This window comes from Monodon monoceros, unplaced genomic scaffold (genome assembly GCF_005190385.1).
Source record: "Monodon monoceros isolate NGI ecotype Baffin Bay Population unplaced genomic scaffold, NGI_Narwhal_1 Super_Scaffold_18, whole genome shotgun sequence".
Taxonomy (NCBI): Eukaryota; Metazoa; Chordata; class Mammalia; order Artiodactyla; family Monodontidae; genus Monodon; species Monodon monoceros.
The window spans coordinates 120719186-120732704 of NW_021703774.1; the positions used below are offsets into that span (position 1 = coordinate 120719186).

At 34.1% G+C, this 13519-nt stretch overlaps 2 protein-coding genes across 10 annotated transcripts in view; one reads left to right on the forward strand and one right to left on the reverse strand.

Moving 5' to 3' along the window:
* ANKRD13C (ankyrin repeat domain 13C) overlaps positions 1 to 7582 on the forward strand; it is an 80088-nt gene extending 72506 nt beyond the window's left edge. The window contains exon 13 of the mRNA XM_029228895.1: positions 5786 to 7582. Within this exon, the coding sequence (XP_029084728.1) occupies positions 5786 to 5916 (131 nt within the window). The 3' untranslated portion in view covers positions 5917 to 7582. The remainder of the gene's footprint in view (positions 1 to 5785) is intronic.
* Positions 7583 to 12089: 4507 nt separating this feature from the next.
* The window catches only part of SRSF11 (serine and arginine rich splicing factor 11), a 54346-nt gene continuing 52916 nt past the window's right edge, over positions 12090 to 13519 (reverse strand). For 6 of the 9 annotated variants that reach the window (XM_029227612.1, XM_029227608.1, XM_029227609.1 and 3 more), the window contains one exon: positions 12090 to 13498. In XM_029227612.1, the coding sequence (XP_029083445.1) occupies positions 13301 to 13498 (198 nt within the window). In that variant the 3' untranslated portion in view covers positions 12090 to 13300. The remainder of the gene's footprint in view (positions 13499 to 13519) is intronic. The other 3 variants (XM_029227614.1, XM_029227611.1, XM_029227617.1) reach the window with 1 other exon arrangement.

Here is a 13519-nt window from a genome sequence, read left to right on the forward strand (position 1 = left end):
GGTATGGCCCAAAAAAAGAAAAGTCAGGCACAGGGAGGTGAGGGGAAGATGGCCAAACTTCAGAAATAAAATTCAACCTATCTAATGAAACAATCCCTTTAGCTCCACCCTACCCAGCACTTGCCTTTAATCTTTGCTTTTCATAGCCAAGTTGCTTGAAAGTCTACTTTTATCTCTCCATTCTTTCTTTCTATTTATAGTTATATTATAAATGGGGGAAGGTGAAAGGAGATAAAGGGAAGTAAAATTTTTCTACTTCACTTGAATTGCTAAAGTGATGACACCAGGGGCCTATGATAAATTAGTTATATATAATGTATACCTAGAGCAACCACTAAAGAAGGTGTACAAAGAGATATACTCAAAATCACTACAGATAAATAAAAATAAAATTCTAAAAAGTAGTCATGTTGGGACTTCCCCGGGTGGTCTGGTGGTTAACACTCTGCGCTTCCACTGCAGGGGGCACAGGTTTGATCCCTGGTTAGGGATGTTCCACATGCTGTGCGGTGCAGCCAAATAAATAAATAAATAAATAAATAGTAGTCATGTAACCTACAGGAAGGCAAGAAAAAGAAAAATATATGAAAAAAGAGAGACAACAAGCAAAAAAACAAAAAATGAAACAGCAGACTTAAGTCTTAAGTATATAAATAATTCCATTAAGTATAAATAGTCTAAATAGAACATTTAAAAGATATAGATTGGAAAAACAGATTAAAGAAACATGACTCTACTACATGCTATCTTCAGGAAACTCCCTTCAAATATGATATTGGCAAGTTGAAAGTGAAAGGATGGAAAAAGATATATCATGCAAACATTAATCAAATGATAACAGGACTAGCTATATTAATATTAGATAAAGTAGATTTCAGAGCAAAGAAAACTACCGGGGTGCGGGGGGGCATTATATAATGATAAAGGGGTCAATCCATGAAGAAGAATAGCAATCTTAAATGTGTATACCAAACAACAGAGCTGCAGGATAGGTGAAGCAAAAACTGAAAGAAATGAAAGGAAAAATAGATTTTCAATTATAGTGAGAGTCTTCAGCACCCTTCTCTCAACAGATGATACAACAACTTAAAAGACAATCAGCAAGGATATTATAGAACATCTCTACAACACCATAAACCAAAGCACCTAATTGGCATTTATAGAACAGTTTACCCAACATCAGCAGAATACACATATTTTTCAAGTACTCATGGAACATATACCAAGATAGGCCATATCCTGGGCTATAAAACAAACCTTAATAATTGAAAAACAATCACAGTGGAATCCAACTAGAAATTAATAATAGAAAGATAACGAGACTCTCCAGTTTGTGATATTTTGTTATGCACTCTTCTAAATAATTTATAGGTCAATGGTGAAATCTCAAGGGAAAAGAATATATTGAGCTGGATGAAAGTAAAATTACAAATATCAAAATTTGTATAATATAGCTAAAGTCATGCTGAGAGGGAAATTTATAGCACTAAATGCATACATTACGAAAAGAGAAGTCTTAAATCAATAATCTAAGCTCCTACTTCAAGAAGTTGGAAGAACATATAAACCCAAAGCAAGCAGAAGGAAGGAAATAATAAAGAGTAGAAATAAATGAAAGAGAAAACAGAATAAATAAAGTCAGTGATGCAAAGAGCTGGTCCTTTGAAAAGAGTGATAAAATCAACACATCTGTAGCAAGACAGATAAAAAAGAATGAAACAGGATAGCATGACAGATCCTGCAGAAATCAAAAGGATAATAAGTGTAATAATGAATGAAAGGGAAAAAAAAGGCATTCAGAGTAGAAAAAGGAAGAAATAAAATCTTCTCTATTTGCAAATGACATGATTCTATGAGTTGAATCCCAAAGGTTCTAGAAACAAACTAGAGTTAATGCATTCTGCAAGATGGCAGGATAAAAGTTAAACATACAAGAATCAGTAATATTTCTGTATATTAGCATTGAACACACTGATACCAAAATTAAATATTTTTTATGATTGCAAAAAAAGGAAATAGATGTAAATTTAACAAAACATTTACAGTACTTGTATGCAGAAAATTATACAACACTGATGAAAGAAATAAAAGAAGATCTAAACAAAAGTAGAGACATACAATGCACATGGATTGGAAGATTCAGCATAGGAAAGATGTTAATTCTTCCCAAAGAGATACATGGGTTTAACACAATTCTTATCACAATCCCAGCCATATTTTTTTTGTAGATTGAGAAAAGATTATTTTAAAATTTACATGGGATGGCAAAGAAACTAGAATATCTATATTTTCGAGGGCTGCATAACAGATTACCACAAACTGTGAGTGGCTTAAACAATAGAAATTTATTGTCTCAGTTCTGGAGATTAGAAATCTGAGATCAGGGTGTCAGCTGGCTTAGCTCCTTCTGCAGGCTATGAGAGGAAATCTGTTTCATGGCCCTCCTCTAACTTCTGGTGATGTTTTTTGGCTTGTAGAAGCATCACTCCACAATCTTTGCCTTCATCTTCACATGGTGTTCTTTTCCTGTACGTGTGTCTTCGAATTTCCCTTTTTGTAAGAACACTAGCCATTGGGTTAGGGACCACTCTAATGATTCTTAATTTGATTACTTCTGCAAAGACCCTGTCTCAAAAAACAGTCACATTCTTAGGTTCTGGGGGTTAGGACTGGAATAGATCTTTTTGGAGGGGAAAGAATTTGACTCAGAACAATAGCCAAAACAACTCTGAAAAAGAATGAGTGTGAGTAATCAGTCTACTCCATTTCAATATTTACTGTATAGCTATAGTAATCAAGACTGTATGGTATTGGTTGAGATATAAACATATAAGTCAACATAAGAAAAGAGAATTCAAACATAGATCCTTATAAATATGCTCAACTTATTTTTGATAAAGGTACAAAAGTAGTTCAGTGGAGGAAAGAGAGCCTTTTCAACAAATGATGCTGGAGCAATTAGACATGCAAAGGTAAAAAAAAATGAAACTCCACCTTAATCCTACAGCTTATACAAGAATTAACTGAAAATGAATCAAAGACTTAAATTTAAACGTAAAATAAACAATAAAACTTAGGAAATAAACGTAGAAGAAATTCTTAGGGATCTAGGTTTAAGCAAAGAGTTCTTAGACTTCACACCACAGCATGACCCATAAGAGAAAAATAATCAATGAATTGGACTTCTTCAAAAGTAAAAAAGCTCTTTGCTCTGTGAAAGACCCAGTTAAGAGTAAAAAAACCACAAGAATGCTTAAAACTCATCAGTAACAAAATAAGCCAGTTAGAAAAGAGCAAAAGACACAAAAAGACATTTCACATAAGAGGATATATAAATGGAAAATAAGCACAAAAACAGTGTTGAGAATCATTAGCCATTAGGGAAGTGCAAATTAAAACCACAGTGAGATATCATTACATACACCTAACAGAATGGCTAAAATAAAACATGGTGACAACTCCAAATGTTTGTGCAGATGTGCAAAAACTGGATTGCTCATACATTGCTGGTGGTTATGTAACATGGTACAGCCACTCTGGAAAACGTTTTAGCCATTTCTTAAAAAACAAACAACTAACCACCCAACTTCCATGGGATCAGTCAGTTGCACTCCTAGGCATTTATCCCAGAAAAATAAAGATATGTTCACACAAAAACCTGTATACAAAAATAAGTTTGTAATAGCCTCAAGCTAGAAACAACCCAGCTGCTCGGTGCAGATTCTCTTCATCTCTTCCACTCTGTGTTTGTTATTGATGTTCATACCGTTAAGTCTGCTGGACACTTTTCTGTTATCTGACTTAACCTCTCAAGATTTCATTCTTTTTGTGGAGTCCTTGTCCCGGTGAAAGCTGGTAGTTTCTCTTCAGATTCCCTCCCACTTTTTGGATAGAGTTCTCTCTTGATCTTCTTCCTGCCTCTCTGACTGCTCCTTCTGGAGCACATCCCTCCTATTACTTTTGTCACCCTACATTCTATTCTCATTACATCTGCCTAAACTTAAGCCAGAACATGTTACTACTATGCTCACAACCATCCACTGGCTTTCCATCTCATCCAGAGTAAAAGCTGAAGACTTTTTCTTGACCTAAACCCCGCTTGATCTGGCTGCCTATTTCTCTCAAACCTCATCTTCTGCTAATCTTTCCCGTACTCATTTGGCTGTAGCCACACTGATCTCCTAGCTGTTCCCAGAATAAACCATACACTTTAATTTTAGGGCTTTTTTACTTATTCCCTCTACTTGGAATTTTCTTCCTCTAGGCAACTGTGTAGTTTGTTCTTATCTCAGGTGTTTGCTGAAAGATCACTTTATTGAGGTTTTCGTTTGAACCCTAATCAAGAACTCTTACCCTCAACACTGAAACTCCCTATCCCCCTACTTGTTTTATTTTTGCCTACATACTTCACAATTATTTTTTATCTATTTGTGGTTTGTATCTCCCAACCAGAATGTAATCTCCATAAATGCATGATTTGTTTTCTACTGTTTCCTGGTGTATATCCAATGCCTAGAACAAGGGTCATCAAGGTCATCAAACTTTTTCTGAAAGATAGTAAATATTTTAGACTTTACAGGCCATATGGTTTCTGTCACAACTATTCAACTGTTGTTGAAGAATGAAAACAGCCATAGACAATAAGTAAACCACATATTCCAATAAAACTTTACTCTGGACAGTGAAGTTTGAATTTCATGTAATTTTATCTGCGTGAAACATTATTCTTTGTGTTTTTTAAAAAACTACTAAATTATGTAAAATGTTTTCTTAGCCCACAGGCCTTACAAAAAAAGGCCAGGCAACAGGCCTTACTTAGTTCGCTGACCTCTGAATTAGAACAGCATCTTTACTTAATAAGCACAAATGAATGATCTTTTCCACCAGAAATAACTGGAAACTCTGTAATCCTTATGTTGATTTAAGTTTTTTTTTTTTTTAAATGAGAATATTACTTTCTGCAATAGAATACTAGGCTTGTAACAGTCAGCCTTAGTTTATGGTATGCCTTTATCCTAGGCATTCAACTTAGCTTTCACAGAATCATTTCAGAGTTTTAAGTAACCTTTAGAGTTTATTTTGTAGACGAAATCCTTGAGCCTCATAAATTAAATGATTTGTAGGAATCAGAATCTAGGTTTTATAATTTGTGTTCTTTCCAATAAATCGTATTAGGAATAAAACTGCAGAGTGATTAAAGTATTTGGCCATTTTTGATGTCACATTTCACTCATAATTTCAGCTAGAAATGTATTTTATTTAGAAGAATATTAGGCTGTGGTGGTATGATATTACTCCAATTCTGATGAGATTATTTTTATCCCATATATTAAAGTGATGGATTGTTTTTTAGTGTTTTAAAACAAAATGGATGAATGTATTTCATTTGTATTAAATGAAAAAAAAATCAGCTCAGATTCAGAGTATATACACTACAATCTGAAGAAAAGATATCAGAATGCAAAAAGTACAAATGTAGCCATCCCTTTGCCCCAAGAAAAAATAGCTAGTGGAATCTGCCATCATAGTGCTAAGACTGGGAAGCAGTGGGACCTTGAGTTTTTGATGTAATTCTTGATGCTTTGGTGTCTGTCTCTCCTCACAAGTAGCCAGACTCTTCCTGCAAATACCCATGCTCAATATTAGATGTATATTAGGATTTCTCTGGTCCTTGCATAACACTTTTTTACATTTTAAGGAGTACAGATATCTCTAATAGTATCTCATAGTTTATAAATAGGTTACCATTTCATTTTACAGTGTTATCATTGATTGTCCTCTCTAGATATACCCGTGTTTCCTACGATCACAGCCACTGTGACTTTTCAGGAGTTTCGATATGATGAATTTGATGGCTCCATTTTTACCATACCTGAAGACTACAAGGAAGACCCAAGCCGTTTTCCTGATCTTTAACTGACACAGAAAATGATGCCATTCAACCAAGGAAAGTTAGAGAATGCAGAGACCCCAGAAGTGAATTCAAATAGAAGGGACAAATGTTTTCATCGAAGAAAAGGGAATTATGTTGGATCGACACATCAGTGATATGATATAATGAAATGGGCCTCTAGTAAGAATTCCAGCAAGTTTCCTGATGTGCCATTTTCAGTCTTTTTAAAAATATACATATTATAAGTGTAATAGTTTGACACCTTAATGACCCCAAGTCCTTCTTATGTAAAACAGCTATGAGTGCTGTGATTTGTTTTTAAAAATTTTTACACTTCTTGTTGAAATATATATGCATATAAATATATCTATATCTATATCTAAAACACTTCTGGACCATTAACATAAATTAAATGTCTTAAGAGATATGAAGCCCTTTTAAACTTGTCATCTTATATTCAAGGTGACCTTTATAAATATTCCTTCAAGCTTTGTTTTCATAAAATGTAAAGTATGTAACATTATGTATAGTTCAGTAATTTGAATGTTTGTTCAATATAATGAACTAGAAGGAATGCAGTTTTCTGTAGCTGAATGAACCAAATGGTAACCATTAAACAATTGCATTTATATGTTGCAATACACTTCAGAAGGAGCATTCTCTCTGCAGGGAATAAGGTACCTCCTTTAGCACCTTAGTGCAATTCATTGTGGTGCTATTTGTTTTTACCTGAATTCTTTCTTCAGTGGAAAATGTTTGTTAATAATCTTCCTTTCATAGAAACTTTTTTTTTTCTAAACTTGAGTTTAAAAGTCCTTTTTGTGTTCATGATGAGCATGCTTAAAGATATTCTTCTTCCAAATCTGAGCACTTTAAAAAAATTCCAAATTTTTAAACTTGCTTCCTAATAAGTGCACATCATTCTGATTATTTTGTTTTTAGTGGAATATGGATGCATTTGTGTCAGTTTTAAAAACAATCCACATATTTTGGGCATCCCTACATATTTAATGCTTTCAAAATAAGGTAAAAACATTTTATATGCTAATAGAATATATTTGTTACAAGTTAAATTCCAGAAACATACACAAGATTGACAATTCCTACTGTTTATTTTTTTAAGTAAGTCACAAGAAAATATTTATTGATTTTAATTATCTCCAAAGTGTTAAAATCATGCATTATTCATTTTTGCACATAAAAATTTTTCATACTTATTCCAAGATGGTTTGAAGGTCCAACAATGACAGTAAATTAGAGAGAATAATGTATAACAGTCATAAAATGTTATGTTGTATTAAAGAGCTTAGCTAAGGAAATGTTTTTTAAATGTATCTTGAAAAATGTGTCAGAATGCATCTGTCAAGTTTTTTAGAGTGACCAGTAACTTTTTTCAGGATTTTAAATAATTTGAATGAGTTTAGAGACCTTTATTGAAGAGATGGCTTAAAAATCCGAAGCATCAACCATAAGAAAAATTTTGTAATAAACATCTTTAAAGCTGCGTCTTCCATGCTGGTACATACTACATTGCATATGTTGACATTTTATTAAATACATTTTATAATGAAGAAAAATAATCATAGTTAAAAATTCAAAGACCAGTTTCTACCTTATGTGGGTCTGTTGAATTTTGTGGAAAGGGTGGGTAAACCCAGACTAGTTTTGTTAAATAGAAGTTGATCCCTATTATTTTGGGAATGTTTGTTGGACTTAGAGATTCTATTATCCTGTCACTGATTATATGAGGTTTGAGATACTGAAAGGCAATGATCACTGTTGCTTTTAGGCTCCCTTACTTTGTGGGAATATGGTATACTTTCAGGAATATACTGCAGACTTTTTTTGTAATTCATTGGGGAAAAAACATGGTAAATTGCAGCTTGGGATTTATCAGTTTCCTAAAAGCTGTGACTGTTTTGCTGGGGTACACTGGAGGTAGGAAGACTACTGAAAACTTTTGCACTTGAATTTTAACTTTTTCTTTCTTAAAGAGTAGTAGAGATTATCCATTCCAAAATGTCTTTTATCTGATCACAAAGGACAAGCAAATGTCAGTATCTCTTATGATGGTAAAAATAGGAGTTATTTAATGCAAATAAACTTTTCACAGTATTAGACTTTTCAAAATGTGCCTTTTAATCCAGCTAATGAATGAAGCTATATGCCGTGTTTCAAGTAAGTAGATAAAAACGCTATATATTTTGATACTCTTATGTGGTAATCTAGATTTTGTAATGTAGGTTCATAAAATTCTCTTTGCCTTCCATTTGTGACTGAAAAAATTGTTTAAAATTGGGGGGCTATAAAATGGTTACCTTAAATGGCCATTTAGAAATGTTCAGTATATCCTGCCACCAGTATGGTTTCAAAAGAATATAGGATTCTTTAAGAAAATTCCCTAGAGACAGTTTGCCTGTCTAGACATTCATGTACAGAAAATTACCAAGATTCATAAAAAGGGAGGCATAAAGCTGATGCTCTGATTATTGTGAGTATAGCTACATACAATTGTCTAGACATGAACACATTTCAGAGAAGCTGATAGCCAACAGAAGCTGAAAAAACTATTCAGTTTTTCTCCTGTTTAGAGCTGGTATTGAGCCCCACTCACACTAATAAAAATGTGTTTTCATAGTGTTATTCATGCACAGCTTATCATTCACATCTTGGGGAAGGGTGGTGAATAATGAGTGCTTAAGTGAAATTTCTCTCTAGTTCTCACTAAGCCTAAAGCAGACAAAGAGCTTGTTTCGAGGCCACAAAAGGACTAAAGAAAATACTGAGTTGCTTTTGCTCTTAACTTTTATTTGTCACAATATGGTTGAGAAAAAGTTGTAGAAAGCGGGGTGAATTCAAAGTCCTGCTTGTAGTATGCTAGCCTCTGAAATTGAGCAAATTACTTAGTATGGACACACTATGCCTGTGCTTAACTCCAGCAAAAGGTATCTTAACTGTGTTTTCCAAAATTAACAAAATGAATCCTTACCAAAGTTGCTATACTTGGGAACTTTCAAAGACAACTGACAGTGAAACTTAGACAAATGGACAGGAGGTATTAAATCACTTGTAAAGACATTAAAACTAAACTCAGTAAAAGCCCATCATTTGTATATTATGAATGAGCAAAAACTGCTTTTGTAAAGCATTTTATATCAGAAATCTGGGCAATAGTATCTTAGAATGCCATCTAAAAATGTCACCTCAATAGCACACACACATTTTTTTTTTGTGGTACACGGGCCTCTCACTGTTGTGGCCTCTCCTGTTGCGGAGCACAGGCTCCGGACACGCAGGCTCAGCGGCCATGGCTCACAGGCCCAGCCGCTCCGCGGTATGTGGGATCTTCCCGGACCGGGGCACGAACCCGTGTCCCCTGCATCGGCAGGCGGACTCCCAACCACTGCGCCACCAGGGAAGCCCAATAGCACACTTTTCAGATCATGTGATTATCCTTGTAGTACTACCTAGTGATAAACTTTAAAAAAACTGTTACAGCTCATTTTAGGAATAGTACTTCTGGCCATAATGGCACATATGGTACATGGAATTAGAATTTTCCTTTTGCCACAGCACCTAAAAAATCTGAAGGAAATTTCCTGTGTTTTAAAGAAAGGTATTTGGCAGTCATTCCTGAATTTGCAGGTGAAAATGATTAATTAGCCTAAAGCAGAAACTGTAGTATAAAAACACAAAAATAAGATGCACCTGTACCTCCCATAGAATTCTTGGTCACTGAAGAAGGCTGACAGTGACTGGCGGGGATGTTTAAGTAATGAACATGGGTAGCGTAGGAATTCTGAAGAAGTGAAGCAGAAATTATGTAGTTCATATACGTTGTGGCTTATCTGCTTGGTCCTGCAGTTTCAGCCCATTCTTGTGGGTTCCAGCTTATGGTTCCAACTTATTCTTACCCCTCTCAACTATCCTTCTTTTCTTGACTGCCTGTGGGCTTTAGTCTTCACCATCAGATGCACAGCATAGAAAACTTTGAGACTATTAAACCAACTCCCACAATTAAGGTCAAATCTCTGTCAACAAATCTTTTTGGGTCATTTGGCTCCCTGGATTGAATGCTGACTGATTGATAAGAACAAAATTACATGATGCTAACCTACAGGATGCTTGTCTTCCGAAACCTGATATTTAACGCCTACTATAACCTTTAAGTATATTCTTAAGAATATTCCCACTAGCAAGGAATTAGCATGGTTCACACGTTATTTTGCTGAAGAATGTCTATATGAATTTTACATATACTTTGATATTATAAAATGAAAATGGGAAAATAAACTAAGTAAAACAGACTCAAAATCAACAACTCCAGAATTAGTCTCATTTAAAAACTACCTCTGCTAATAAACCCTTAGTAACATATTCTGATGCTCTTTAAAAGTATCAGTAGAGTTTCCATATTTAAACACAACTACATGTATTTGATTAAATATTTTAGATAGGAGTGAAATGCACTAGCTAGATTTGAGACAAAAGGAACAGAAATCTCAATTCCAGTTTAAAAGATGTCTATCGATCTTCAAACAGCACAGACCACTTAATCTGGTGCCCAAGTGAAGAAAGTGGTATTGTTTTGCCAGAGGAAAAGTAGGCTTGTACAGGCTATATGACACTGAGAGCAGAAAATCAGTTTTAAGATGCAACTCCAAGGTGAATGTAAAATTAGTTTACACTGTTCTAGTAGAAGCCCAGTTTGTCTTTCTTCCCTAAGTAACTAATATTCTTCTACCTTCCACATAGAATCACTACCAGGGAGCTTATTATCCAAAACCTATATTCACAAAAATGTAAAGGGAAATATAGCCATATCTGCATGCAATTTATCTTAGTGCTTTTGCTAAAACGTTACCCCAAACTAAATTTTCATATAGTTTTGAAAAGCTCCATAATTAAATAGCAGGTACCATTTACTGACCCAGGCACACAGGGCTACATTTTTTTCTACCAACTACTTTACAAGGTAGATATCACTCCCATTTTACAGACAGGAAAATGAAGGTAGGAAACACAGGTCTCCCCTGCTGTAAATGAAGCTGAAATTCATGACTGGGCTCTTAAATAGCTACTACCTCATTCACTCATGAAGAATTTAAGCAAATAAATAGCACAAACATTTTTCTAACAAAACCACTTTTATTTTTTAATCATTTTCACTACCAAATACAGAACAAAATTCAGTGTGGAGGCAGTGTTCACTTGATTTCGACTGGTTATGTGTTAAAGGCTTCTGTCCCGTGCAACCCTACCTTTGTGCATAAATGTTCACTGAAAAATAACCTAAGTATAGACTCCCTTCACGACAGCATCTTAAGTCAGTGGTACTATTTTAAAGCCCAAAATTTCTTAATCCGTTTTTAGAAATCAGCATACTATATATTCAAAGACTACAAGTGAGGGAATAAAATTTGAGTAATATTAGGCTTAACCAAGTGAAACCGCCAACATCTTACTTGTTTTTGACTTACAAAACCGACAATATCATATGGTTCAATCTTTAAATGTTTTTCTACTAAATTTTTTTGTAAGTTTAAAGAATGTCATTTGCATTCAACTTCGTGTTTAAAAATGCAGTGATTTTTAGGACCATTACTAGAACGTCTTACTCACTACAGACAAAATTCCCTTCCATAAAATCTTTAAAAAGTTACTACAAACTGTAAAAACAATGCTGGCTTATCTATACGGCATTTCAATTCTAAAAGTTAAAAAAAAAATTATACTCCAATTTGGATAAAAGCTACAATTCCGGCTCATTTTCCCCTTAATCCCAGCCACTCAAACACTACTCATTTCATAAATGAATAAATATACTATTTAGTATTGTACAGTAGATACATACCATTGAGTTTCTATACTATTCCAGAAAAGTATGTTTATATTCACCAAAAATATAAATTTACTAGATATAGGTGGGATCATTTGTTTATCCTAAAGTTCATTGCTTTATTCAACCCAAGTCCTACACCCAAAATATAAGAAAGAAAATTACACTTAGGAAAAGACTGTTTTAGATAGAAATTAAACTAATTCTGACAATTCTAATGGCAACTAATCACTACAGTGATGGATTCCATCTTACTACTATATTAAAATATGTGGACTGAAAGGAAAAAGAACTTGATATGTAAAATGAATGAGGTAAATGCCATACATTCAACAACGTAAATAAATACAAATACGGTTTTACAGGAACATAAACATAAGTTTAAGGGTTTTATTATCAAAGTCTTGTAAAACAATTTCAGAAACTGTACATCAACATGGCACAGACTGTAGCCTACTTTTGTTTTTACTGCACAAAAGTAAAGCTTGGAAACTCCTGTAAGAAAACAGTTGCCTAACTACTTTGCATTTAACATGGAATCACTGTGTGCATAAGATTACTACTGCAGTAACAGTAACACAAAATTTATTGGTTTTATACAACTTGAGATCAAATAAAAAGTACATTATCAAGTAGATCTGTCTTATTTTTAAAAGCATATGAAGGTCAATTTAAAATGCACTATCCCCCTTTTCCAACAATGAGTTTAAAACAAATTAATAAAAGAGTGGACAATTGAAAATCAGGACAAGAGATAACTCTCTTTTACAGATGGACTTCAGGATAGGCAGATAACTTTCACTGATGTAGATGTTCAATAAATTATTTTAGGAAAAAAAATTCCCAAACACCTTATGAAAAAGTATACAACTCTACTCCAAAATATGCTATTTACTTACTGCCAAAGACAGTTTCATTGAAATCTTGTTTCTGTAATTAAAGCCTAATTATAGCCATCAAAAAAGGTTAGTGCATATATAACCCTTCAAAGTTAAACAAAAGCCACAAAAATTTAGCCACAAGGCTTAAAGGATTATCTATTTCAAATGCTCATTTCCAGATGTAACTATAAGAATGTTAATTTGTCATGTCAACAAACAAGACCATAAGTAGATCCATCATGTTGGAGGATTTGAATGACATTTAGGATATTCCTGCCACAATTAACATGCAATCAGTGCATTCCCTACATGGCTCTATTACGGCAATGAATCAAATTCTAGAAATACTACAAGTGAACTTAATAAAGGAGATCATACAACATAAACAATCCATGCCTGCTGTAGATGCATGCAGCTTTTCATTTTTGTTATGAAGCAGCACCAGAATAGTAAAACTGCTTGTTTACTCAATCAGATTTCAACCTGTCAGGAACTGGTTACCCATGTATCATTTTTCTAAAAGCTTTTGGATGTAAATAACGAATATCAACATCAAGAGCTTTATAACCATTTATGACTCAGAGCTGTATACATCTAGATTTGAGATGAACAAATACAGCATTAAGAAATCACACAGAGGAATGACACTGATGCACGTATACAGTTGGATTCCCACAGAGGCAATATTCAGTCACTCATATCCATGTCTTCTTCATGATGATCATCGCCATTCACTTTGGATTCTCTTAGTGAGTCACCAGTTCCCTTTTCCACAGAACACTCTTTTGCTTTAGGAGAAGCTGGTTCTGTCAGTTTCTTCTCCTCTTTCTTCTCTTTCTCGCTGTCATACCCCTGCTCCTCTTCATCATAGTCCCGTGTAACCTGCTTTGCCAAGGAAAATAATAA